The sequence below is a fragment of the Macaca fascicularis genome, chromosome 19 (genome assembly GCF_037993035.2).
Source record: "Macaca fascicularis isolate 582-1 chromosome 19, T2T-MFA8v1.1".
NCBI classification, from domain to species: Eukaryota; Metazoa; Chordata; class Mammalia; order Primates; family Cercopithecidae; genus Macaca; species Macaca fascicularis.
Genome location: NC_088393.1, coordinates 53,944,437 through 53,971,851, shown reverse-complemented (window position 1 = coordinate 53,971,851; position 27,415 = coordinate 53,944,437). Strand labels below are relative to the sequence as shown.

Sequence of the window (27,415 nt, the reverse complement as noted above, 5' to 3'; positions counted from 1 at the left end):
TCCCACCTTTGTGTCCCAGCATCTTGCGGCGCGCCGAACTCCGGCCCCGCGGAGACGGTTATAAGTACTGCGCGCGGAGAGGCGACGACCCCCCCAGCCCGCCTCTGCCCGCCGTTCCCTTTAAGAGCCGGCCCCGGCGGGACTACGTTTCCCAGAAGGCTTTGCTGGCGCGTTATGTAACTTTCCCTGCGAAGCGGCCTCTGGGGCAGAAGAAGGAGGTGGAGGCGGCGGCGGCCGTTGCAGCGGCGGCGGCGAGAGCGGCGGGAGCCCGAGGCGGCTGCGCTCGCGGCCCATCGTGGGGCCCGAGCTGTGCGCCTCGGCTCGGAGCCCGGACCGGGCGGGGGCGCCGACGTGCCTCAGCCTGCCTTTGCGAGGGAGGCGGGAGTGAGCAGAAAGGCTTAGGGCCCAGGGGGCGGGGAAGGGGGGCCGGGCCTGGATCCGGCGGGGAGGCCGAGCCGGAGGCCGGACCGTGGCTCGCGCTGTCCCGGGGACGCGGATCGAACGTCGGCGGCGCGGATCGCACGTCGGCGGCCGGTGGAACGCGGGAGCCGGGCGGCGCGCGGACTGGGGCCATGGCGTCTGTGCAGGCGTCCCGCCGCCAGTGGTGCTACCTGTGCGACCTGCCCAAGATGCCGTGGGCCATGGTGTGGGACTTCAGCGAGGCCGTGTGCCGCGGCTGCGTGAACTTCGAGGGCGCGGACCGCATCGAACTGCTCATCGATGCCGCCCGCCAGCTCAAGCGCAGCCACGTGCTCCCCGAGGGCCGCTCCCCCGGGCCCCCGGCCCTTAAGCACCCGGCCACCAAGGACCTGGCTGCGGCCGCCGCACAGGGGCCCCAGCTGCCGCCCCCGCAGGCCCAGCCCCAGCCGTCAGGGACCGGCGGCGGCGTCTCAGGCCAGGACCGCTATGACAGGGCCACATCATCGGGCCGCCTCCCCCTGCCCTCGCCCGCCCTGGAGTACACTCTGGGGTCCCGCCTGGCCAATGGGCTGGGCCGTGAGGAGGCCGTGGCTGAGGGGGCGCGAAGGGCCTTGCTTGGCTCCATGCCTGGCTTGATGCCCCCTGGGCTGCTGGCAGCTGCAGTGTCTGGCCTGGGAAGCCGAGGCCTGACGCTGGCACCCGGCTTGAGTCCTGCCCGTCCCCTCTTCGGCTCCGATTTCGAGAAAGAGAAGCAGCAGAGGAATGCGGACTGTCTGGCAGAACTGAACGAGGCCATGCGGGGCCGGGCAGAGGAATGGCACGGGCGCCCCAAAGCAGTGCGGGAACAGCTACTGGCGCTGTCCGCCTGCGCCCCGTTCAATGTGCGCTTCAAGAAGGATCACGGGCTGGTGGGGCGAGTGTTCGCTTTCGATGCTGCTGCCCGTCCTCCAGGATACGAATTCGAGCTGAAGCTCTTCACCGAATACCCCTGTGGTTCCGGCAATGTGTATGCCGGCGTCCTGGCGGTGGCTCGCCAGATGTTCCACGATGCTCTGCGGGAGCCGGGCAAGGCACTGGCTTCTTCGGGCTTCAAGTACCTCGAATATGAACGCCGGCATGGCTCAGGAGAATGGCGGCAGCTGGGCGAGCTGCTTACCGACGGCGTCCGCAGCTTTCGCGAGCCAGCTCCCGCGGAGGCCCTGCCCCAGCAGTACCCAGAGCCTGCCCCTGCGGCTCTCTGTGGCCCACCACCGCGAGCCCCATCCCGGAACCTGGCGCCCACGCCGCGCCGTCGCAAGGCATCCCCCGAGCCGGAGGGCGAGGCGACTGGGAAGATGACCACCGAGGAGCAGCAACAACGGCACTGGGTGGCACCTGGAGGTCCGTACTCCGCTGAGACCCCTGGTGTGCCCTCGCCCATTGCCGCCCTGAAGAATGTGGCCGAAGCCCTGGGCCACTCACCCAAGGACCCTGGCGGAGGTGGAGGGCCTGTGCGTCCAGGGGGCGCCAGCCCTGCAGCCTCCTCCACTGCCCAGCCGCCAACCCAGCATCGCCTTGTGGCCCGCAACGGTGAAGCAGAAGTCAGTCCCACAGCGGGGGCCGAAGCTGTCAGCGGGGGTGGCGGCGGCACTGGGGCGACCCCTGGGGCTCCCCTGTGCTGTACCCTGTGCAGGGAGCGGCTAGAAGACACCCACTTCGTCCAGTGCCCCTCGGTGCCCGGACACAAGTTCTGCTTTCCCTGCTCCCGGGAGTTCATCAAGGCGCAGGGCCCGGCCGGGGAGGTATACTGCCCGAGCGGAGACAAGTGCCCGCTGGTCGGCTCCTCCGTGCCCTGGGCCTTCATGCAGGGCGAAATCGCCACCATCCTTGCTGGAGACATCAAGGTTAAGAAAGAACGGGACCCCTAGGCTACCACTGCCTCCAGGCTACTGCCCTCTGCCCTTTTGCCATCCACCGCTGACGCGGATAAATTATTCCCTCCCCGACCCAGCCCAGTGCCACCCCTATCTGTGTACATACTCCCTTCCTCCACCCAGATGGGTCCCCTGGGGTAGATGCATTGTGGGTGGGGGGAGAAAGCTTGTGGCTCCTGTCCGAGGGGATATTTGGGGTCCCTTGGCCCCTCCAGTTTCCCTCTGTCCTTGGCTTGGCTTTGCTGCTGCTTGTAGTTGGGGGAGAGGTGCCCCCCTCCTCCTTGAGAAGGGACCTCCTGAAAATTCGCTCTTTATAAACGAGGCAAAAGCATTTTATTGCCCCCCCTCTCCCGCCCCCTTCTGCTCCTTCAATAAACCGAAAGATGGGTTTTTTTTTTTTCTCTCTCTTCTTGGTCCCTTGGTTGTGTGAGATGCTGCGCCCCCTTTGGGACTGAACTAGTCCTGCGAGGGCGAAGACGTTGCGCGGTAGCCTCCAGGTGGCGCCCTGCACCCAGGCCGTCCCGCCGGGCGACCTTCTGCAAGTGCGACCCACTGCTCACGTTTTAGCCATCGGCCCGTTCTCCAGATGAAAGAACTGAGGCTCAGAGAGGGGATGGCTCCTGTAGGGGAACCACAGACAGTCTCGGGAGTAGATTACCCTTCTGTAGCTGGCCCATTCCCTATCTCTACCTGGAAGGTGGACTCAGCGCCTACGTGGGGAGGGGAAAGAGGCAGAGGGAGGTTTCCTAGAAGAAACGGGCAGGGGGTTCTTGCTGAGTAGAAGGGAGAATTTAGGGTAGACTGCTAGAGGGACTACCTGAGGAAAGAGGAAATTTACCTCCACGGGGTAAACTAACAGGATGCCTAGAAACAACTTGGCTACTTCTCGCCTCTGGTGGTGCCCCAGAGGCGGACGTTTGGGAAGCCCCAACTGGACTCCTCGCCCTCGTGTCGGGAGACAAGCCCCTTCGGCGGCCACCCTAGAGAGCAGAGCGAAAGGCACTCGCCCCGCGGCTGCCTCTGATGTGCGCGGCCTTGTCCCGCACCTGTCCGGGTGGCTGATCATTAACCAGGACTTCCTGCTCGCTGGCGTCACGGGGCGGGGCCTGAGCGGGCTGCGGCAAAGCAGGGGTTAAGGGGAGGGGGCGGCCCCAAGAGCCCAGCCCCCACCCCTGCGGCCTCCCCCGCCAAGCCGAGGTGGAGAGATTCCGGGAAGGGGGAATGCGGGGCTCAAAGGCCCCCGGATGGACCGAAATAGGGAATGATTGTCCTACCACCACCCAGCACTGTCAGATAGCTCTGGGACCCGAGGTTGTCCCCAGATCCCCTCGGGAACCCAGGGTTCCCATCACCTAAATCTGGAGGCCTCTAAAGTCCTGCCCCATCAGCCCGGTTAGGCAGGGATCCCACCCATACTTGCATACCTACATGTCCTAACTCCCAGATATTAGGGATCCCTAGGGCGTCAACTTTCGCATCTGGAGGACCCTCTGTTCTTGGGCTAAGGGGTCCCATCCTTCCTCACCCCCCAGCCGTCAGCTCTCAGGTGTTCTGCCACCCCTGGCACTGCCAGCCTGGGCTCAGGGCAGGGCTGGGAAAACCACCCCTGATTAAATACACCAGGTGATAAGCCCAGGGCAAGAGAGACCTGGATGGAGCTCTGTGCCGGGGCTCCCCTCCCAGGCAAGCCTCTGGCTTCCCCTGACCAGCTCTGCAGACCCAAGTGCTGGGTATCTCACCCATCCCCAAATCTTTAGTGCTGGAGGCCTCTAGACACCTGGCTCCTATGCTGCAGTTGGAGCTAAATTGCTGTGGAGGACACCTGGTCCTTTAAGAACAGCTGGTAAGTGGGTGGGGGGCAGGGGAGTCACCCCCAGCCTGGCTGGTGTGTATTCTAGATAGAGGTTGAGTTAACCATTAACAGAGCAGAAGGCCTGACCTGTGTGGGTGTGGGGGCTGGATCAGCCCCCCTTCCCCCAGTGCCAGGGTGGGGCCAGGGTGGAGGGTTTCTGGATTTATTTGGGAATCAGGGAGCAGGTGCAGAGACTTCGCAACAAACGGGAAACACAGAGAGACACTCAGGGAATGATGGGAGACAACAGAGGTGGGGAGGGAGAGATGCGGAGACCAGCTCACTGAAAGAGACAAGGAGACACAGGAGCCGGAGACCCAGCGAGACAGGGAGAGACTCGAGAGAACCTCAGAGATGAGGCAGACACAGAGAAGGAGAGACAGAAAAGAAAAGGAAATGGACGATATTCTGATAGGTTGAGCCAGACTGAGATGACAGATGAGATGCCAACAACAGAGACGCAAAAGAGGGGAGACTGAGATGCAGAGAGAAGGCAATAAAGAAGAGATGAGAAAAAAAAAAGGAGAGATGAGAAAGACTGAAATCAGGAAAAGGCACAGGTGTGAACTAGAGTGATGACATCCTCAAACTCAAAAGTTCTGTGAGACAGGCAGGGAACGGGAGGAAGTGCAAGATTCTATCTGTTTGGGTCATTTGATCCCCAGTCAAGGCACCTCCTCCAGGAAGCCCTCCCTGACCCCCAGGCTGCATCAGGTGCCATTTCTGCACCCCACATATCCCTCTGTGCTCCCCCAGGCCCAGCCCTGTCCATTCTGGAGTGTTGCTGTCTGGCAAGCAGACTGTGAGCCCCAGAAGGGTAAGGCCAGGGCTGTCTTGATCACCACTGCATCCCCAGCATCACCCAGCACAGGGTCAGCTTAAGGGATGGATAGATTAATGGGCTGCTTCTCTTCCTCAACAAGTGTTTATTCAGCATCCACCATGTGACAAGCACTGGGGGAGATAATGTGGATGGAACAGGAAACAGAATCCAGTCCCTGCTCTCATGGAGCTGGCATTCAGGTGAGAGATGCAAACAGGACAATAAAATACGACAGCCGGCCGGGCACGGTGGCTCACGCCTGTAATCCCAGCACTTTGGGAGGCCGAGGCGGGCAAATCACGAGGTCGGGAGATCGAGATCATCCTGGCCAACATGGTGAAATCCCGTCTCTACTAAAATACAAAAAATTAGCCGAGCGTGGTGGCGCACGCCTGTAGTCCCAGCTACTCGGGACGCTGAGGCAGGGGAATCGCTTGAACCCAGGAGGCAGAGGTTGCAGTGAGCCGAGATCATGCCACTGCACTCCAGCCTGGTGACAGAGCAAGACTCCGTCTCAAAAAAAAAAAAAAAAAAAAAAAAAAATGACAGCCATAGAGTGGTCAGTCCTAAGAAGAAAAAATAAACCAGGGAAAGGAGATAGTGATGAGAGTTGCTATTTTACTTTCTTTTTTTATCTTAATGGAGATGGGGTTTCACCATGTTGGCCAGGCTGGTCTCAAACTCCTGAGCTCAAACGATCTGCCTGCCTCAGCCTCCCAAAGTGCTGGGATTACAGGTGTGAGCCACCGTGCCCAGCCGGGGTTGCTATTTTATTTTATTATTTATTTATTTATTTTGAGACAGAGTCTCACTCTGTCGCCCAGGCTGGAGTGCAGTGGTGTCATTCCAGCTCACTGCCACCTCCACCTCCCGGGTTCAAGCGATTCTCCTGCCTCAGCCTCCCAGGTAGCTGGGACTAGAGGCACGCAACACCATGCCTGGCTAATTTTTGCATTTTTATTAGAGATGGGGTTTGACCATGTTGGCCAGGTTGATCTCAAACTCCTGACCTCATGTGATCTGCCTGCTTCAGCCTCCCAAAGTGCTGGGATTACAAGCATGAGATAACATGCCCAGCCGGGGTTGCTATTTTAGAAAGGGATGTAGGGAAGAGCTCACTGAGCACGTGACACTAAGAACTGAAGGAGGGGAGGGAGTAAGCCAGCAGAAATCTGTGTAAATAGCACCTGCAAAGGTCCTGAGGTGGGAGCCTGCTTGGTTTGTCCCAGAAGCAAGCAGGTGACCAGTGCTGGGGGAGAGTAGTAGGAAATTGAATCAGAGGGGTGGTGGGGGAGCAGTAAGAGGACCTGTACACTGTGATAAGTACTTTGAATTTTGTTTTTTGTATTTTTTGGGACAGAGTCTTGCTCTCTGTCGCCCAGGCTGGAGCGCAGTGACACAATCTCAGCTCACTGCAACCTCCGCCTCCAGGGTTCAAGCCATTCTCCTGATTCAGCCTTCTGAGTAGCTGGGATTACAGGTGCCCACCACCACACCTGGCTAATGTTTGTATTTTTAGTAGAGATGGGATTTCACCATGTAAGGCAGGCTGGTCTCGAACTCCTGACCTCAAGTGATCTGCCTGCCTTAGCCTCCCAAAGTGCTAGGATTGCAGGCATGAGCCACTGCACCTGGCCTGAATTTCGTTTTAATAGGAACAGGTGGGAGCTTTCAAGCAGGGGTAAAGGGATGGAGCAAATGAGACAGAAATGGCATAGAACCCACTGGGACCGACATTTATCTCTGTGTTCTCAACACGGAGCCCAGCACAAATGCCCGATGACTGTGCCTGCATGCGTGAGTGAGACCCCAAACCAACAGAGAAAACGTCAGAATGGCATCTAGATGGACAGACGGGCTCAGAGACCCCCAGGGAGAGGCCAGCTCAGGGCCTGAGGACACTCAGGGACAGCAGGTCCACACAGACCCACAGCAGCCCTGCTGAGAACTCCCGTTCCTTCCAGAACCCTCCCCACCCGGAAAGCTTCCTAGAGCTGGAAAAAACCCCCAGGCCCTCCTGCCCGCCTCACCCGTGGCGTGCCCACTCACACCTCAGGCAGAGGAAGCTGGCAGGCCCCACAGGAACCTTTCTGTGCAGGGGGAGTGGAGGCAGGCGGGCGGCAGGGACGAAGGGAGAAGAGTGGCGGGCGGGCAGGCTGCGGCTACACAAAGGCCCCAGTGTCTTCCCCTCCTGCCTGGGTACAGATATAAATAATACGCACATATACGTTTATATATATACCAGCATGCTGGTGGGGGGAGGCTGGGGGGCACACACTCCCCTAAGGGTCCAGGCATGGCAGTCGGCCCCTGTAGGGGCTGGGGGCTCAGAGACTCACAGAGATAGTGCCCAAGACTAAGAGGCTCAGGCAGAGAGACGGCGGACAGAGAGAAGGAGAGGGAGAAACTTACAAAGTAGGACAGAAAGAGACTTGCAGAGACTGTGCCAGCACTAGATAGAAAGCAAGTGTCAGGAAGCAGGCGGACTTAAATGGAGACACAACAGCCGAACATCCAGAGAAATGGAACTTATCTGCAGAGAGACAGAAAAAGTCACAGGGAGAGGGACAGTGACAGAATGAAGACAACGGTCATTCCAGAGAGAGGCAGAGCCATAGAGAAGCCCAGGTGAGAGGAAGCAGGGACAGAAAGAAACAGAGAAATCGACATGCAGTGAGAGAGAGAGAAGCAGACAGACAGACAGACAGAGTCGAGGCTGAAGGCTTGGGGAGGCTGGTGCCCGGGGGGAGGGGGAGAGTCAGGGCACATTTCCAGTCTGTGGCACACTGTCTGCAGGGCTCTGGTCCAGCCCAGAACAGGCTGAGGGGCAGGAGCGGAGGTGAGGGAGGTGGCCCTTGGGTTCCGGATCTTGGTGTTTACCTGGGGCAGGATTGCAAATAGGCGCCCAGCCTGGCCCACGGTCAGCAAGGGTGGGATGGGCTGGGCCACAGCCTTGGCACCAGTGGGCCCGACACACCCACCTGTGGCCTGGGCGATGAGTAACACATGCACAGTGACACCTGGGTAGATGGTGACACACAGAGGGATAGACACGGTGACACACAGTGACAGATATAGACAGAGCCACAGTGACAGGTCCAGAGTGACGGAGACATAAACAGTCCCTGAGACACCCTGTCACAGACACAGTGACAGACACACTGATGCGTGCTGCGTGCTCACAGAAAACACAATGACAGGCAAACAGGCTGTCAGGCACAGAGGCACAGTAACAAAGCACACAGCAATGAACAGACACAGAGAACGTGGTGACGGCCACAAAGAAGACAATGACAGAACAGTCACCTACATGTGTACACGGTGAGACAGTCAGTGACACCAACACAAACCCAGCAATGGACACCAACACAGAGGCATCCAAGCACACACACTCATGCGCTGAACAGAGACCCATCATGGAGTAACACACGAACCCACAGACACAGTGACATCGAGACGCTGACAGCAAGACACGCGAATAAAGCCCAGTGACAAGCCACTTAGACACACATGTCCTACCTAGCTGTGACCGCCTGGTCACCAGTGAGCGTGTGGCTTCTGGGAATCCACCTCCTCCCATATGGCAGGCTATGGCGGAGAATGGGGGTGCCTGCCAGGGAGGGCTTGGGACCCCAGGACTACACTGCGCTGCCGTTGTCCCTCCCATCCTGCAGACCAGCGGGGTGCTTAGGGGCAATGACTCTGGGCCCAGACTGCCTGGGTTCATGCCCTAGCACCCCACTCATTATCTGTGCAAGTTACTTCACCTCTCTGTGCCTCGGTTTCATTCAACAGTAAAGTTGTGGGGAGCGGGAGGGATGCAGCCCATCAGTTCTGTAAGGTGCTAACACAATTCCTGACTCGTGGGAAGCCCTAGGAGCTTTTAATTATCATAATCACCATCATTACCATCATCATCATCATCATCGTCTCATGCCTCCTAATGCTGACAGCCCTCTGCCCACAGCTGGGACCCTGCCCCAGCCTCTGTCCCAACCCACGGGCCCTTCCCCTGGACCATGTCACCTTAGGCCCACAGCCCAGGGCCGCCTGTGTCCCCATGGCCACCCCATATCCCTGATTTGTGGTGTCCCGTGTCTGTCCATGCGTCCCATGTCTGACCGTGGTACTTTTCCACGTTGGACATCAGCCGGCTGTCCCTGGGGTGGGGGTCACACCTGCCCACGCCAGCAGAGCTGGTGGCCACCAGACACCCCGATGGATGGCCCCACCCTCCCCCGAGGACCCTACAACAACACCCCGCCCCTCCGGCCACCTGAGGTCCCCACTGGGGCGGCCTGAGGCCCGAGCCTGGGGACAGGAAGCCCCAGGCCTGGCCGCCCTGAAAGCCTCTTTCAGCCAGGGCCTCCTCCCGCCACCACCGACTCCTCCCGCGGAATAATATTTGGGCTGTTGGCCGGGGGGCGGGGGCCAGATCCGGAGGCCGCCTGGGAGAAGCCAGAAACCGCAGGGCTTCCTGCCTCGGGCTGGCCGACTCCGGGAGAGACCCCCAGGCCTGAGGGAGGGGGGCGGGTGCCTGGGGAGACTGAGGGCCTTTCTCTCGGCCCCAGTTGTTTTTTCCAGGAACCAGGAGGAATTCCCCGGCCTGCCCAGGACAGCGAGGCTGGTGGGATGGACGGGGAGCCAGCGCGGCAGGGGGCGGGGGTGACACGCAGCCGGCAAGGCGGGGCGCAGCGACAGGAATAGAGGGCCTGGCCTGCGAGGTGGCAGGTAGAGGCGGAAACCCAGGGAGCTGGGAGAGGGATGGAGGCCAGAGAAAGAGAGACCAGAGATCCAGGAAAGGAGTAGGGGGAGACGGACCCCAGGAAAGAGTCACTCTGAGAGGAGGGAGAAACCCAGAGACCCAGGGGAAGGGTGGGAGCGAGTCAAAGCAGTAGAGAGAAAAGGGGCAGTGCGGGGAGAGAGAGCGAGCGAGCGAGCATGAAGTGAGCCATAGGAGAGATAGCACCAGCAGCTCAATGACACCAAGAGACACAGATAACAGATAAAAGCACAGAAAGAGGGTCAGGGACAGACTGATACAGAAAGAAATGACACTGGCCAGGCACGGTGGCTCATGTCTGTAATCTCAGCACTTTGGGAGGCTGAGGCAGAAGGATTACTTGAGGCCAGGAGTTCAAGAATAGCCTGAGCAACACAGGGAGACCCCTTCTCCATAAAAAATTTAAAAATTAACCAGGCGTGGTGGTGTGCACCTGTAGTCCTAGCTACTCGAGAGGCTGAGGAGGGAGGATTGCTTGAGTCCGGTAAGTCGACACTGCAGTGAGCTGTGATTATGCCACTGCACTCCAGCATGGGTGACAGAGCAAGACCCTGTCTCAAAAAAACAAAAAAAGAAAGAAAAAAAAAAAAGAAGGAAGAAAGGAAGGAGGAAGGGAGGGAAAGAAAAAGAGGAAAAAAAGGACACTAAGAGACAAGGAGAAAGATGGACCCACAGAAACTGAAAGACACATCACACCAGTGTGCATGCACGCGCGCACACACACACACAGGTGGATTACAGTCTTTGGTCTTCAGATGACTAAATGGCTGTCTGGCTGACTGAATAAATGAATGAGCAACCAGAGAGCCAGCAACCAGGAAAGGCAGATGACGGATAAGGAAAAGACATAATCAGATCAACCTTGCCCACCCACTCCAGCCCCGCTGAATGACCTTAGCCCGGTCTCATCCCATCTGGGCCTCAGTTTCCATTCTGAAAGGAGAGGTGGGAGGGGCACAGTTGTGTTTCCCGGACAGCCAATCTGAGCAACAGACAGGCTGACTCAGAGTCACAGGAGAGACCTGGGGGACAGACACCCAGATCCCAAACCCAGAGGCTCACAGTGGCTGAAGGAGGATGCAGCTCTTTCCACACACACCCTCTTGCAAGTGACAGACACCAGGCCAGCCTACTCTCCACACATGTTCACATGCAAATGCAACAGTGACAAGTACACAGCAAAGGTGGCCATCAGACACACACGAACACACATGCTTTCTTTTTTTTTTTTTTTTTTTTCCTTTGAGACAGAGTCTTGCTCTGTCGCCCAGGTTGGAGTGCAGCGGTGCAGTCTCGGCTCACTGCAACCTTTAGCTCACTGCAACCTCCAACCTCCGCCTCCCGGGTTCAAGCAATTCTCCTGCCTCAGCCTCCTGAGTAGCTGGGACTACAGGCGTAAGCCACCATGCCCGGCCTAATTATTGTATTTTAGTAGAGTATTTTTAGGTCAACTTCGCCATGTTGGCCAGGCTGGTCTCACAACTCCTGACCTCAAGTGACCCGCCCACCTCAACTTCCCAAAGTGCTGGGGTTACAGGCACAAGCCACCGCACCCAGACTACATGTTTTCTTTTAAGCATGTATACATGGACTCACAGAAATACAGAACACACAAGAACAGCCAGCCCTGCCATATGCATGTTGTCCCACACACGCATTCTCTGAGGCAGTGAGTTAGGCAGAGAGTGACATTCAGACACACACGTAACACGGTGTGAGACCCAGAGGGACCCAGGGATAGGTGTACACAGGGAACTACACACACAACACAATAAAGACATACACAAAAGGCAGGGCACAGTGGCTTACACCTGGAATCCCAGCACTTTGGGAGCCTGAGGTGGGTGGATCACTTGAGGTCAGGAGTTTGAGACCAGCCTGGTCAACATGGTGAAACCATGTCTCTACTAAAAATACAAAAATTAGCCAGGTGTCGTGGCGGGCACCTGTAATCCCAGCTGCTTGGGAGGCTGAGGCAAGAGAATCACTTGAACCCAGGAGGCGGAGGTTCCCGTGAGCTGAGATTGTGCTACACACTCCAGCCTGGGCAACAGAGCAAGACCCTGTCTCAAAAAAAAAAAAAACATACACAAGAGTCCGATATCCCCAACCACAAGTAAGCACATAACCAGGGTATGAACAGACACACAAACCCACACAATCAAGGGATACCGACAACAGACAACACTCTGTGGTAGACCATGAGGACCCCAGTAGGCATAGTGCTATCCTATGACACACAGAGCACACACACGCACACACACACGCAGATAAACTCCAACACGTGCACAATCTCCAGTCATTGAATTGACACCTCATCTGTCCTTTTTCCTCCTCCCCAGCTTAGTCAAAGATTATTCGGCCGTTAGGCTTCCAGAGCCTCAGAGGTAGAGGTCTGTGTGTATGTCTGGGAGGTGGGGGTGGGGAGATGGCCTTGGTCACTGCAGAGCCACCTCCCCCTGCTGCTTTGGCCCCACTGCTGCGGGGGCTGCTATCTGTGAGCAAACTGTCCTTGGGGTCAGGGACAACAAAGAGCCAAAGGTCAGGTCGATGCCTCCCCCAACTCCTCCCCCAGAGGCAGCCAGCTCTTGGGGGCAGGAAGCAGAAGGGACAGAGGAGCGCAAATTCAGGTGTTCAAGCCCCACAGGGCCCACTGGCCAAGGAAAAGAGACTCAGTAAGAGGCGGACATGGTGCCTTTAATGATTAAACACAGCCAGTACCCCGCTTCCCGGGCAAGAATCAGACTTCAGTAGAAATTCCCCATACCCTAACCAGCCTTTTCCGGTTTCTCCTGGACCAGAGTTGGGGGAAAGGGTGGGCTTCAGAGAAAACCAAGGAGTATTCTCACCGCCATCCCCTACCCAACCCATGCCAAAGAGAATGGTGACGACATGGCCAACACGGGCCTGCAGCAGCCATCATGGCACATGGTGGCCCACTGACATTGTCACCTACTCAGTATGATGTCCATCAAAGCACCCAATGGGCCACAAAAGGTGTTACACAGAATGGTGGCCAACTTGGCACCTACTGTGCCAAGAAGTACACCAAAAAAGAAGTGAGCACAGCACCTAATGGGGGGCCAAAAAAGATGTCACGGAAATGCTATCACCATCACACCCAAAGGGCCAACCAAGATGGTGGCTATCAAACCATGCAGTGGATCAGCCAATAACATCAATGTAGCAGTCCTCACAGTATCCAGTGGGCCACCAAAATGTATCCATGGTGGTTATCACAGTACCCAATGGATCAACACCATGCCCACTGAGACAGCAGTCGTCACAGTAAGTAATAGACCCACCCAGATGTCAACCAACGGGACAAGCAAAGTGTCACCAGAAGTGATCAGGCCCCAAGAGCTTTGTGGTATGAGCTCCAGCCATACCCACCACCATGTTCCCAGCCCCTGCTAGGATGCATTAAGCAGAGAGCGGGAATAAAGGCCCTGGTAGTAGACTCCAGCCTCCCCACCCTCAGCCCCGTAGCCCCCAAACCCCACGTCCAGTTTGGGAGGTGCTGGTGTCTGTTCTGACATCAGGTTGTTGATGGAGAAAGGGTGGTTGAAGTTGTAGGGCGCATCTAGCTTCAGCTCCCCTGGGAGCTCCAGGCCAGTGAAATAGGGTGTGGAGGAAGGGGGTGAGCCACAGTCCAGAGCCCCCACATCTTCCCCACCCTGGGCCTCAGGCTCAGGGGCCGGAGGTGGGGGCTGGGGCGGGGAGGTGACTGTGGCCACGGGGGTGGTGGTCGAGGCAGCAGACCCTGTCCCGTTCCTAGTGGTGGTAGCAGCTCCACTGCCCCCTTTCTTCACCTTCTCCTCCAGCTTGAAGCGCTTCTGGCGGCGCAGGTAGCAACCGTTCTCAAACATGTTCCCTGAGCTGGGGTGCAGGGCCCAGTAGGAGCCCTTGCCAGGCTTGTCTGGGGAGCGTGCCACCTTGACGAAGCAATCGTTGAAAGACAGCGAGTGGCGAATGGAGTTCTGCCAGCGCTGCTGATTCTCCCGGTAGTAAGGGAAGAGGTCCATGATCCACTGGTAGATTTCACTCAAGGTCAGCATCTTGCCCGGTGCCTGCTGGATGGCCATGGTGATGAGCGAGATGTAGGAATACGGTGGCTTGGCGTGTGCCAGGGGCCGCCGATACCCCTTCGGCATCTCCTTCCCATGCACCAGCCCAGGACCCGGGGCCCCATACCCTGAGCTGCTGCTGCCACCACTGGCACCCAGGCCTGGGAAGGTGGGCCCCAGGGGTGCTGCAGGTGCTGGGGGTGCCAGGGGTCCTGAGGGCAATGGGGAGGCAGGGAGCCCCCCAGGGGGATAGGGAGAGCTTAGAGGGTTCAGGGTCATGTAGGAGTTGAGGGGGGCCATGGTGGGAACTGGGGTCACCGGAGAGTAGACCTAGAGGGAAAGATGAAAGGGGTCAGTGGGGTTCCACTCTGCTGGTCAGCGAAGGATCCCAGGACCCACTGCACATCTGTCTGTCGTCCATCTTGCATCCTCTACAAATCCCTTCCATCATCACCTCTATCTGTAGAATGCGGTCTCTAAAGGTCTCTCCTCACTCCCTAGACATGCCCTTTCTGCTCCCCACTTTCCCACTCACCATGCTCCCATACACTCAAGATCATCCTTTAAGTGATTCTCCAGGGTTTGGGACACCCAGGGGAGTCTCTGAAACCCTTTGAGGATGTCCACGAAGTCAAAACTATTTTCAAAATAATAGTATTTTTTTTTTCGAGGCAGAGTCTTGCTGTGTCGCCCAGGCTGGAGTGCAGTGGCACGATCTCGCCTCAATGCAACCTCCGCCTCCTGGGCTCAACTGATTCTCCTGCCTCCGCCTCCAGAGCAGCTGGGATTACAGGTGTGCGCCACCACGCCAGCTTTTTTTTTTTTTTTTGTATTTTTAGTAGAGACGGGGTTTCTCCATGTTGGCCAGGCTGGTCTTGAACTCCTGACCTCGTGATCCACCCACCTCGGCATCCCCCAAGTGCTAAGATTACAGGCGTAAGCCACCGTACCCACAATCCTAAGTTATTATTAGCCCTTTTCACTCTCTTTCTCATGAAGTGTACAGTGGAGTTTTCCAGAGGGTGTTGATATTTCAACAGAGAGAATACAGAAGCAGACAGGAGAATCTAGCTGTCTTCCACTGGGCCAAACTTGATTAGCAAAAATGGAAAACAGTGCCACTCTTTTGACTAAATTTTTTGAAATTTGGTTCTTTTAATAGAAATGCTTTTACACTAACAAATGATTGCTATTTTTAAGTGAATTAATACATGATTTTAACATTTCTCAGTTCTAATTTTAAATACAGTAAATGTAGATAGACATAACCCACATCAACAGAAACTGTTTGGGCTCCTCAATAATTTTTTCCCACAGGGTCTCACTCTGTCACTCAGGCTGAAGTGCAGTGGTTCAGTCACAGCTCACTGTAGCCTCAAACTCCGGGGCTCAAGTGATCCTCCTGCCTCAGCCACCTAAGTAGCTGGGATTACAGGCAGGCATCACTACACCCGGATTATTTATTTATTTAGAGACAGAGTCTCACTCTGTTGCCCAGGCTGGAGTGCAGTGGTTCAATCTTGGCTCACTGCAACCTCCACCTCCCAAGTTCAAGCTATTATGTCTCAGCCTCCCAAGTGGCTGGAATTATGGGCATGCACTGCACACCCAGCTAATTTTTTTGTATTTTTAGTAGAGACGGGGATTCACCACATTGCCCAGGCTGTTCTCAAACTTCTGGTCTCAAGTAATCCTCCTGCCTCAGTCTCCCAAAGTAATCCCAGGACTTTGGGAGCTGAGGAGGGTGGATCACTTGAGGTCAGGAGTTCAAGACCAGCCTGGCAACATGGGAAAACCCTGTCTCTATCAAAAATACAAAAATCAGCCAGGCATCGTGGCACACGCCTGTAATCCCAGCTACTCGGGAGGTTGAGGCAGGAGGATTGCTTGAGCCCAGCAGTCTGAGGCTGCAGTGAGCTGAGATGAGATCGCACAATTGCACTCCAGCCAGGGCAACAGAGCAAGACTGCATCTCAAAAACAAAACAAAACAAAACAAAAAACAGGGGTGCAGAGTCCTGAGACCAAAAAATTTAATAACTGCTGGTTTATTAGTTAAATCAGCAGTTCTCAATTTTAGTAATCATAAAGAGTTATTATAGGCCAGGTGCAGTGGCTCACGCCTGTCATCCCACCACTTTGGGAGGCCAAGGCGGGCGGATCACAAGGTCAGGAGATCGAGACCATCTTGGCTAACACGGTGAAACCCCGTCTCTACTAAAAATACCAAAACAAAATTAGCTGGGCGAGGTGGCGGGCGCCTGTAGTCCCAGCTACTCCGGAGGCTGAGGCAGGAGAATGGCATGAACCCAGGAGGCGGAGCTTGCAGTGAGCTGAGATCACGCCACTGCACTCCAGCCTAGGCGACAGAGTGAGACTCCATCTCAAAAACAAACAAACAAACAAAAAACAGTTATTATAACTGTGATAATCTAACATATATGTGTAGCTCTTTTCAATCTTTTAGCTTATAAAATTACTGTATTTAGGCCAGGCATGGTGGCTCACACCTGTAATCCCAGCACTTGGGGAGGCCGAGGCAGGCGGATCACTTGAGGTCAGGAGTTCGAGACCAGCCAGGCCAACATGGCGAAACCCTGTCTCTACTAAAAATACAAAAAACAGCAGGGTATGGTGGCACGCGCCTATAGTCCCAGCTATTCAGGAGGCTACGGCAGACCTGCTTGAACCTAGGAGGTGGAGGTTGCAGTGAGCCAAGATTGCACCACTGCACTCCAGCCTGGGCGACAGAGCAAGACTCTGTCTCAAAAAAAAAAAAATAAATAAATAAATAAAAATAAAAAATTACTGTATTTATACATAAAAGTGTTTGAATATCACAAATCACTTTTCAACCTAATATTATGTATCTATTTACTATATATCTTCAAATCTAAGACTTCTCTGGAAGCTGCAGCATAACTTTATGTATTAATACAAACGGGAAAAACAGTTAAAATCATTGGACACCACTGACTGTAAAATGCATCCCATTTTTGGAAATGTTCAAATGGGGGAAAAAGGAGGATCCTAGGTCAATGGAACATGTTAGATATTGCAATGCCTTTCTAAGTAACCCTCTGTATATTCTTTCATTCATTCAACCAATATTTATCAGTTAGCTGCTCCATGCCAGGCGCTGTTCCAGGCACTTCACAAGAATGGTCTCCTTGAATCTTGACAACCGTACTATGGGAGGAGGTGTTATGATGATGCCCATTTTACAGCTGAGCTAGCTGAGGCCCAGAGAGGTTGTTGGGGTCACACAGCAAGAATGGGGGAAGAACTGGGATTCTGCAACCAGGCAGTCTGGCTCCAGACCTGTTCCAGGTCACGCTATAAACGCAGTGACTAGGCGAGGTGCGGTGGCTCACGCCTGTAATTCCAGCACTTTGGGAGGCTGAGGTGGGAGGATTGCTTGAGGTCGGGAGTTCAAGACCAGCCTGACCAACAGGGAGAAACCCCGTCTCTACTAAAAATACAAAATTAGCCGGACGTGGTGGCACATGCCTGCAATCCAAGCTACTAGGGAGGCTGAGGCAAGATAATTGCTTGAACACAGGAGGCAGAGGTTGTGGTGAGCCGAGATCGCGCCACTGCACTCCAGCCTGGGCAACAGAGCAAGACTCCATCTCAAAAAATAATAATCATAAAATAAAATAAAAGCAGGGACTAAGACAGAAATGCCTGCCCTCGTGGTGCTAACAGTCTAGCAGGAACACAACAGTGAACAGAATACGCCAGGAAAACATAGGCATGCTAGAAGGTTGTTTCTTTCTTTGTATCTACCTATCCCTTCTCAACCACTATCTCCCATCCTCTCTGCCCCATCCTCTATCTGGACCTTTCCCCACTGCTTCCTCTGAGGCCTGGGGTCTCATGGCACTGCGCGGGTTGGGGGAATGCTGCTATATGTAGCACTGGCTAGAGCCACCAAATGTGAGTTAACTGGATACTGCCTAGTCTCCTGCCACTGTAAGCTTTTTTTTCTTTTTTTGTGAGACAGAGTCTCACTCCATTGCCTAGGCTGGAGTGCTGTGGTGCCATCTCAGCTCACTGCAACCTCTGCCTCCCAGGTTCAAGCGATTCTCCTGCCTCAGCCTCCTGAGTAGCTGGGATTACAGGCAGGCACCACAACACTCGGCTAATTTTTGTATTTTTAATAAAGACAGGGTTTCACCATGTTGGTCAGGCTAGTCTCGAATTCCTGACCTCAGGTGATCCTCCCGCCTCGGCCTCCCAAAGTGTTGAGATTACAGCCATGAGCCACCATGTCTGGCCCTACCACTGTCAGCTTCCGCAGGTCACAAGGTCGGGGGAGAAACAAGTCTTGCCAGGGTGGCTTAGGGAATCAGGGAGAGAGGGCAACCAACTCAACCCTAAGTCTAAGTTCCAGTGGAGAAATCCTCCACTCTTTCCTTTTCATGTCTCTCCAAGGAGCTCTTTCATCACGTCTCTTTGAATCTCTGTTGGCTATTTTTGCCTTTGTGTTACCTGTCTCAGTACCAGTACCCACATTCCCCTCTCCCATCTCCCTCCCCACCCCGCATTGTTTTCCCTTCTGTCTCCTCCCTAACCTCTTTTGCTCTTCCTCCCTACCCCCCACCCCTCCCGAGTCCTCTCCCATCTTTCTTTCCCCTCCATCTTGGCGCCTGTCTCTCTCTCCAGCCTTCCATCTCTTTCTCCCTTCCCTGGCACTCTCTCTCACTACCCGACTCTACCCCACTCCCATCCCACCCCCAACTCCCACCTGTCTTCCTCCTTCAGCCCATCTTCTTGTTTTTTTTTTTTTTTTTGAGATAGAGTCTCACTCTGTCACCCAGGCTGGAGCGCAGTGACTCTATCTTGGCTCACTGCAACCTCTGCCTCCAGGGTTCAAGCGATTCTCCTGTCTCAATCTCCCAAGTAACTGGGATTATAGGCATGCGCCACCACGCCCAGCTAATTTTTGTATTTTTAGTAGAGACGGTGTTTCACCATGTTGGCCAGGCTGGTCTTGAACTCCTGACCTCAAGTGATCCACCCTCTTCGGCCTCCCAAAGTGCTGGGATTACAGTCATGAGCCACTGTGCCCAGCCACCATCTTCCTATCAATCTATCTATCCATCCGTCTATCCAAGCATTTATCTATCTATCTATCTATCTATCTATCTATCTATCTATCTATCTATCTCCCTCCCTTCCTCCCTCCCTTCAATGAATCCACTCCTCCTCACCCCAAGTCTCACAGTAAAATTGCAGCCACAGTTACTCCCTTCCCCCATGCAATCTCTCCCCCTGGTTGGTGGCTTCAGGTCCCCTCCCCAGAAAAAGAAAAGAGATGAGGTGAGAAGGTTATGGATTAGAGGGGTCCACAGAGTTTCCAAATCCTCCTGTACCCCCATCCCCCATTTCTCCAACCCAGTCAGGCTCTCTGGTATTGCACAGTAAGACAGATAGGGACCCCAGGGCCCTCCTTCCTGGCTCCCCACCCACCCGGAAGTCCTCCTTAAGGTCCGACCTCAAGCACTCCAGCTGCTCTAATCCACCCTAGGCTTTCCCACGCCCCGGGGCTGGGATGAACCCCTGGTGTCCGGGTCTGAACCGGATCTCCCCTGCCAGGGTGGGGCTGAGATTGGGGGAAGCCCTTGGGGGACCTGCACCCCCACACCAGGAGACTGGAATTTCTCCTCTTTCATTTCCTTATTGTCTCTGGAGAAGGGTGTGACAGGGAGCAGAGGAAGGCAGTGTGAAGCCAGAAGCCAAGTTTCTAGTCCCAGACAACCCAGGACCCCAGTGTTCTGCGTGCGGGGCTTCAGAGTTACTACCTCTAAAACAGGGGTGCAGCTAGACCAGCTAATCTGCAAGAACCTGAGACCAACAGGGATATCCCGGGATGGTAACTTTCCAAGTTCCTTCCAGACAGCAAGCTGAGTCACCCCAGCGGGAGGGTGCAACAAGTGGTTTGGGGACCCTCTCAGCTCTCAGTTGCTGGCTGAGTGTAGATATTTCTCTCCCCATTGTTCTGACCCAAGGGGAAGAGGTGGGCTCATTTGATGGGAAGGCTCAGGAGAGCCTCAGACAGTATCACCTAACCATTTCCATTCCTCTAAATATTGCCTCTTCCAAAATATTCCCCAAAATGCTGATTACCTCCAGACTGTACCTCTACTACTATTATTATTATTTTTTGAGATAGGGTCTCATTCTGTCACCCAGGCTGGAGTGCTGTGATACGATCACAGCTCCCGGCAGCTCGAACTCCCAGCCTCAAGTGATCCTCCCACCTCAGCCTCCCAACCAAGTAGCTTAGACTACAGGCATGCCTGAGTAATTAAAAAAAATTTTTTTTTTGTAAAGACAGGGTCTCCCTATGTTTCCCAGGCTGGCCTGGAACTCCTGGGCTCAAGAGAGCCTCCCACTTTGACCTCCCAAAGTGCTGGGATTACAAGTGTGAGCCACTGTGCCAGCTATCCTTCAATTTCTGACACAATTTCCATACAAATTGTCCTCTAAACTTGGATCTATTCAGACTGTGCCCCAAATATCAATTCCTCCTGCCTAGACTCCCATCATTTACTTAAGATGTGCCCCCAAAACAACTGTAGTTGGTTTGTACAATTGGTCTATAGTCGGTTCCCTTAAATCAGGTCCGCAGACTGAGTTCTCCAGAGGCCCAGCTGGGATCACCCCCGCTGCCTGGAACCCTCCATTTCCCACCTGGGTCTCTGCCTTCCCCATCTCACAACTGATACCTCCAGTCACCCTGCCTCCACCTCTCAACACTCCCAATCCCTTCCCCAGTTGGCCCTGCCTCACCCCACGTGCACCTCACACCTCCCCAAACCCAGGACTGGCCCCTCCCAGGCACCCTGCCAAGCCCTGAAGGCCTGGGGATCCAGGAGTCCCACCCTACAGTTTCAAGCCCCAGACTCAAGACTCAGGCACGCTGGGGGCCCCACAGCCACCAGATCTTGACTCCTTGGAGAACCCAGCCATTCCTGCCCCACACCCCATCTCAAGTCCACAGTCCCCTTCCAGGTTAGAAGTCCAAGTGTCCAGACCCCCATAATTCTCAGACCAAGACCCCAACCCCCAGCCCCCACACCCTCACAACGTTGATTATAGAGTGAGGTAGCTAAGGTGCAGGGGTCGTTGCAGCACGAGGAATGGGGGTCAGACTTGAGGAAGGACTTTCTGTCTGTCCGGGTGAGGGAATGAAGACTATGCCCCCACCCCCTACTCCAGGGAAGCCTTGTCTGAGGTGAGACTGGATGGGAATTTTAGCAATAGCTGGAGGTTGCTGGTTTGCGGGGGAGCAGGGGAAGGTGCACAATCTAAAACTCTCCATCTTCCGATTTGGGGAGTCCCTGCTGAGGGTCATGGGTAGGGATTGTGGGGGGATGGAGAAGATCGGCCCCTCTCCTGCCAATGTGAATGGCCACATCTTCTGCTCTCAGATGCCCAACCCTAAGCCACCTGTTGTTTCACCCCCCAAAACGAAGCCTCATCTCTGAGCACCCCCATCTCTTACCCCTGAGCACCAATCCCTATTTCTGACCCTACCTTAGATCACCAGCTGATCCTTACCCCGAACCCCAGTTCTTTAACACTGTGTGCTGGCCCTGAGCTCCCACCTCAGTCTTCCCTTAATGGTGACTCCTCCTCCATCTTTTAGTCTTTCTTTCCCTCCAACTTTGAACCTCACATCCTGAAACCCCCCAGTCTGTCCCCTACCATGGAACTCTAATTCCTATCTTTGGTTTGTTCATATAAATCCCTTGCTTTTTGGGGCCCCAACACCTGGCTCCCACGTTTAAGGTGTGACCCGACCCTTGGCTAAATTCTCCTGACTTCCATTTTCAAGCCCCGGCCGCGGCGAGGCTGCCCAAACAGCGCTCCCATCCATGCCTCGTCCCGGGTCCCTGACTTCCACACCTGGTCTCCGTGTTCCCAGTTCCTCGGCTGCCCAACTAGACGCCTTTGCCCCCTTTTGAACCCACAACCAGTCCCTGCTCCATGTGAGCCCACACCCCGATACCTGCCCCCCACTTCCCGCTCCGCCATCCCCGAGGACACACCTCGCCCGCCTCCGGGTAGTAGCTCCACTCGGCCAGGTCATGGGCCTCCATCTTCACCGAGCCCAGCATCCCCCGGGCTTGTGCCCCCACCCGCCCCCGCTCCAGCCCCGGGGGAACGGAGCGCTCTGGATCTCTCCGCGGGCACGGCCCGAGCTCCCACCGGCGCCCGCCCGTCCGACCGCCCGGGGTACGGCTGTCCCGAGCGCCGCGGGAGGCGGCCACGCTTTATAGCCGGGACACCCCCGCCCTCGCCCGCCCCGGGCTCCCCTCCCGCCTCCCCGAAGGCGGCGCGCTCGGACTGGGGCGCCCCCTGCGGGATCGCCAGGAGACAGACCTCAGGCGCCGGGGACCTAAGCCCCGGGACGCGACAGCTGGGGGTGATTCAGGAGTGAGGGAGCAGGCGGCAGAGACGCTGCAGATACCAAGGGCCCCGAGGGCAGAACTCTGGAGCCTTTCTACCTCAGGGGGTTTCATCATCTCGACATGAGAGGACGAAGAGCCAGAGCCCTGCATGACCGTCGCGGAAGAAAGGGGAATCAGAGCGCCAGGGCCACTATGTGACTATAAGGACCCTTAAGAGGTCTCCGAAATCACATCCCCATTCGACAGACAGGAAGACTGAGACTTCCGACGGCTAGAAATGCTTCAGACTTGACCGGGCGCGGTGGCTCACGCCTGTAATTCCAGCACTGTGGGACGCCGAGGCGGGCGGGCGAATCACTTGAGGTCAGGAGTTTGAGACCAGCCTGGCCAACAGGGTGAAACCCCATCTCTTACAAAAACTAGCTAGGCGTGATGGTGCGTGCCTGTAATCCCAGCTATTCGGGAGGCTGAGGCAGGAGAATCGTTTGAACCTGTGAAGCGGTGGTTGCAGTGAGCCGAGATCCGGCCGCTGCGGTCCAGCCTGGGCGAGAGAGCGAGACTCCGTCTCCAAAAGAAAATAAAAAGAAATGCTTCAGACTGTTGAAAGAGTTAAGAACAAAGGTGGAGAGGATCGGGGCCTCACCGCAGACCCCATTAGGGCAACAGACCACCTCCCCTCAAAGACCCAGGAGCTTCGCTGCCCGAACTCCCCACTCTCCAAGACCAGCCAGCCGTCCAGGGACTCAGCACTACTGAGAACTCCATTTCCCAGAATGCTCTAGTTCCCTAGCCTCACTGTGCCGCCGAGGGGACTACATTTCCCAGAAGGCCTAGCGCCCCAAGCCGGAAATGAAGGGGCCGCTCGCCGTAGTAAGGAGGCGGGCAGAAGGCCGCTCTCACGGGACGAGGCATGGGCGGGGTCGGACTGTGCTCTGGACTCCATTTCCCGGCGGCCCTGGGTGTGGGGCGCGTGCGCACAGTTCCCGGCGACGAACGGAAGATGGCGGCGGCGGTGGCGGAGTCTAGGAAGAGGCGCTGCTGAGGGGGCGCGAGGGGAACGGAGGCCAGAGCCGCGGTGAGCGGGAGGCGGCGTTTGGGCCCGGAGACGAAGGGAGGAGGCGCCTAAAGAAGCAGGGGCGCGGGCGGGGAGGGGGTCGCCGTGGGGAGAGGGGAAGAGTGGCTTTCGCGACCCATGTTTCTTTCCCTGCTCGGGACCCTTCCTTGGCTCCCTAGTGCCCTCGAGGCAAAGTTCCAACGTGGCCCTCCGGGTGCGTCCGCCCCGCAGACCTCGCCTGCTTCGACTCGGCCTCTTTGCTTCTTCCCCACCTCTCGCAGCCGCCCTGGCCTTTCGGTTCCTTAAACTTGCCATGCGCTTTCCCGCGTCGGGGATTTTGCACAGGTTGTCCGCTCTGCCCGCAACATCCTTTTACCCATTCGGCCTGGCCAACTCCCATTCATCCTTCGAGTCTCGGCACCAACGTCACTTCCTCTGCGAAGCCCTCCTTGCCTACCCTCCATCCCGAAATCCGCCTGTTAAATGCTCTTGTCCGTCTCTGTTCCTTCATGTCACGTGTGTTCTAATTTGTTATCAGACTCTTATCTGTGTGCTGTTTTATGATGTCTGTGACCGTGTGTTTCATGAAGGTAGGGACTAGGTTTGTCTCTGTCGCCACTGGGTTCCCAGCACAGCGCCAGTCACGCCGGAGACGCCCAGCTAATGTTGGTTGAAGGAATAAAAGATACTCCTAGAGCCAGTCTGGGGAAACAGGGTAGTCGTCAGATTCCCGGGTAGCAGTGGGGCAGGGTACCACTTCTTAATGAGTACATCGAGAGGAAAGAGGAACCGGTGATACTGTTCATCACAGCAAAAGGCTACACGCATCCCAAATGTTCTTAAATAAGAAGATTGGCTGAAAGAAACTGTAATACATCCACATAAGAAAATACTATGCAACTCTAAAAAGGAATGAGGTAGATAAAAGGAAATGATGAAAATCTCTATACACTGATATAGTGGTCGCCAACATATATTAAGGGAAAACAAGTGGAGGTTAGTGTTTATTGTGTGTGCTTTTTTTTTTTTTTTTTTTTTGAGACGGGGTCTCACTCTGTCGCTCAAGCTGGCACGATCTCAGTTCACTGCAGCCTCCACCTCCCTAGTTCAAGTGATTCTCCTGCCTCAGCCTCCCGAGTAGCTGGTATTACAAACGTGCCCCACCACACCCAGGTAATTTTTATATTTTTAGTAGAGACGGGGTTTCACCGTGTTGGCCAGTCTGGTCTTGAACTCCTGACCTCAAGTGATCTCAGCTCACTGCAACCTCTGCCTTCCAGGTTCAAGCAATTCTCCTGCCTCAGCCTCCTGAGTAGCTGGGATTACAGACGCATACCGCTACCCCCGGCTAATTTTTGTATTTTTAGTAAAGATGGGGTTTCACCATGTTGGTCAGGCTGGTCTTGAGCTCCTGACCTCGTGATCCACCTGCCTCGGCCTCCCAAAGTGCTGGGATTACAAGCGTAAGTCACCGCTCCCGGCCCTATGTCTGCTCTTTTTGTAAAAGAAAGGGAAATATGTATATATGGGTTTTTTCTTTTCCTTTTTTTGCATAAAATCTAGCTCCTGCAGGAGAATTTTATATATGTGTTTAAAAAAAAAAAATCATAAACCAAAAGTCAGTAAGAACGGAACAGTAAAATATTTTGGTTGATCTGGATGTATTATCATCATGAAAAAAGTGGAAATGTTTATTATGGGGTTTTGTTTTTGTTTTTTGAGGCAGAGTCCCACTCTGTGGCCCAGGCTGGAGTACAGTGGGGTTGGGACTACAGGCGTGAGCCACCACGCCCAGCCTGTTTTTTATGTTTTGACTGGGGATGGCATACTGCCTGTTGTTTGGTGGCCAGGATCCTTGGCTTACGTAAACAGACCTGGGGGTGAAAAACAATTCCTTTCAGATAAACAGTACTGTAGCATAGTGGTAAGGAAGATATGCAGCCTTGCTGCTGGCTCTGCCTCTTACAAGCTGTGTGCCTTTGATCAGGTCACTTTACTTCCTTGGTCTTCAGTTTCCTCATCTGTAACATGAAGATTAAAAATAGTAACTCCCAGCCTGGGCGACATGGCAAAACCCTTCTCTACAGAAAGTACAAAAATTACCTGGGCATTCGCCTGTAGTCTCAGCTACTTGGGAAAGTGAGGTAGGAGGATCGTCTGAGCCTGGGAGGCAGAGATTGCGGTGAGCTGAGATTGCGGCACTGCACTCCAGCCTGGGCAACAGAGCGATACCCTGTCTCAAAAACCAAAAACATAAACCTAACTCATGTATATTAATTCTAATATATACATATTAATTTATTTAAACCTTGGTGTCTGAGGTTTAAATGAGTTAATATGTATATATTAGAATTGTGCTCAGCACATGTTAAGTGTTCTGTCTCTCTCTCTCTCTCTATATATATATATATTTTTTTTTTTTTTTCTTTTTTTTAATTTGAGATGGAGTTTCACTCTTGTTGCCCAGGCTGAAGTGCAATGATGTGACCTCGGCTCACTGTAACCTCCACCTCCCAGGTTCAAGCGATTCTTCTGCCTCAGCCTCTTGCGTAGCTAGGATTACATGTGCCCGCCACCATGCCTGGTTAATTTTTTTGTATTTTTAGTAGAGATGGGGTTTCACCATGTTGGCCAGGCTGATCTCGAACGGCTGATCTTGGGTGATCCACCCGCCTTGGCCTCCCAAAGTGCTGGGATTACAGGCTTGAGCCTCCGTGGCCGGCTGTGTTCAATATATATTAACTGATTATTTTTCTTTTCTTTTCTTTTTTTTTTTTGAGACGGAGTCTTTGCTCTGTCACCCAGGCTGGAGTGCAGTGCCCCATCTCGGCTCACTGCAAGCTCCGCCTCCTGGGTTCACACCATTCTCCTGCCTCAGCCTCCCAAGTAGCTGGGACTATAGGGGCCCGCCACCACGCCCGGCTAATTTTTTGTTTTTTTTGTTTTTGTTTTTGTTTTTTGAGACGGAGTCTCGCTCTGTCGCCAAGGCTGGAGTGCAGTGGCCGGATCTCGGCTCACTGCAAGCTCTGCCTCCCGGGTTCCTGCCATTCTCCTGCCTCAGCCTCCCGAGTAGCTGGGACTACAGGCACCCGCCACCTCGCCTGGCTAGTTTTTTGTATTTTTTAGTAGAGACGGGGTTTCACCGTGTTAGCTAGGATGGTCTTGATCTCCTGACCTTGTGATCCACCTGTCTCGGCCTCCCAAAGTGGTGGGATTACAGGCGTGAGCCACCGCACCTGGCCTTTTCTTTTTTTGGAAAGAGGTTCATCAGATCTATGCTCTGTTGCCCAGGCTGGAGTACGGTGGCCCAGTCATACTTCAGTACAACCAGGTTCAAACAGTCTTTCCACTTTAGCCTCCAGAGTAGCTGGGAGTAAAGGTTCATGGCAATATGCCTGGCCAATTTTTTTTTTTGTTTTTTGAGATGGAGTCTTTCTGTGTCTCCTAGGCTGAAGTGCACTGGCATGATCTTGATGCCCAGCTAATTGTGCATGTGTCTAGAGATGGGGTCTCACTGCATTGCCCAGGCTGTTTTCAAACTCCTGGCCTCAAGTAATCCTCCTGCTTCAGCCTCCCAAAATGTTGCGATTATAGGTATGAACCACTGCACCTGGCCTTCTTTTTTAGTTTTTAGGCCTAGTCTAGTCCTGAATTCCTGGCCTCAAGCCATCCTCCCACCTAGACCTACCAAAATGCTGGGTTTACAACTGTGAGCCCCTATACCCATCCTATTTTTCTTTTCTTTACTTTTTTTTTTTTTTTGAGACAGAGTCTTGCTCTGTCATGCAGGCTGGAGTGCAGTGGTGCAATCTCGGCTCGGCTCGCTGCAACCTCTGCCTCCCTGGTTCAGGTAATTCTCGTGCCTCAGCCTCCCAAGTAGCTGGGATTACAGGCATGCATCACCATGCCCAACTAATTTTTTTGTATTTTTAGTATACACTGGGTTTTGCCATGTTGGCCAGGCTGGTCTTGAACTCCTGACCTCAACTGAGCTGCTCACTTTGGCCCCCTAAAGTGCTGGGATTACAGGAGTGAGCCACCACATCATGCCTTTAAAAAAAAAAAGACTTGTTAAGTGCAG

The 27,415-nt window shown here is 54.6% G+C and overlaps 3 protein-coding genes across 7 annotated transcripts in view; 2 read left to right on the top strand and 1 right to left on the bottom strand.

The window, feature by feature from the left end:
• Window positions 1–202: 202 nt before the first annotated feature.
• Window positions 203–2,723, top strand: IRF2BP1 (interferon regulatory factor 2 binding protein 1). The gene has a single exon (XM_005589637.5). It carries the CDS (start codon window positions 573–575, stop codon window positions 2,325–2,327), a length of 1,755 nt encoding a protein of 584 aa, XP_005589694.1. The 5' UTR covers window positions 203–572; the 3' UTR covers window positions 2,328–2,723.
• A 9,744-nt stretch (window positions 2,724–12,467) lies between these two features.
• FOXA3 (forkhead box A3) lies at window positions 12,468–22,117 on the bottom strand. Its single transcript, XM_005589636.4, has 2 exons — window positions 21,918–22,117; window positions 12,468–14,188 (listed from the first exon to the last, which is right to left on the bottom strand). Exons 1-2 carry the CDS (start codon window positions 21,984–21,986, stop codon window positions 13,205–13,207), a joined length of 1,053 nt encoding a protein of 350 aa, XP_005589693.1. The 5' UTR covers window positions 21,987–22,117; the 3' UTR covers window positions 12,468–13,204.
• A 1,151-nt stretch (window positions 22,118–23,268) lies between these two features.
• The window catches only part of SYMPK (symplekin scaffold protein), a 50,615-nt gene continuing 46,468 nt past the window's right edge, over window positions 23,269–27,415 (top strand). For all 5 annotated transcript variants that reach the window (XM_045381108.3, XM_045381106.3, XM_074023922.1 and 2 more), the window contains exon 1: window positions 23,269–23,355. The gene's annotated coding sequence lies outside the window, so the exon portion shown is untranslated. The remainder of the gene's footprint in view (window positions 23,356–27,415) is intronic.

What these genes read in the sequence shown, in the direction of transcription:
- IRF2BP1 (XM_005589637.5), top strand. Translation starts at nt 573, where the DNA reads ATGGCGTCTGTGCAGGCGTCCCGCCGCCAGTGGTGCTACCTGTGCGAC.
- FOXA3 (XM_005589636.4), bottom strand. Translation starts at nt 21,986, where the DNA reads ATGCTGGGCTCGGTGAAGATGGAGGCCCATGACCTGGCCGAGTGGAGC. An exon ending in ACTACCCGGAGGCGGGCGAG is followed by an intron (nt 14,189 to 21,917) that starts GTGTGTCCTCGG and finishes CTTTCCCTCTAG; the next exon opens with GTCTACTCTCCGGTGACCCC.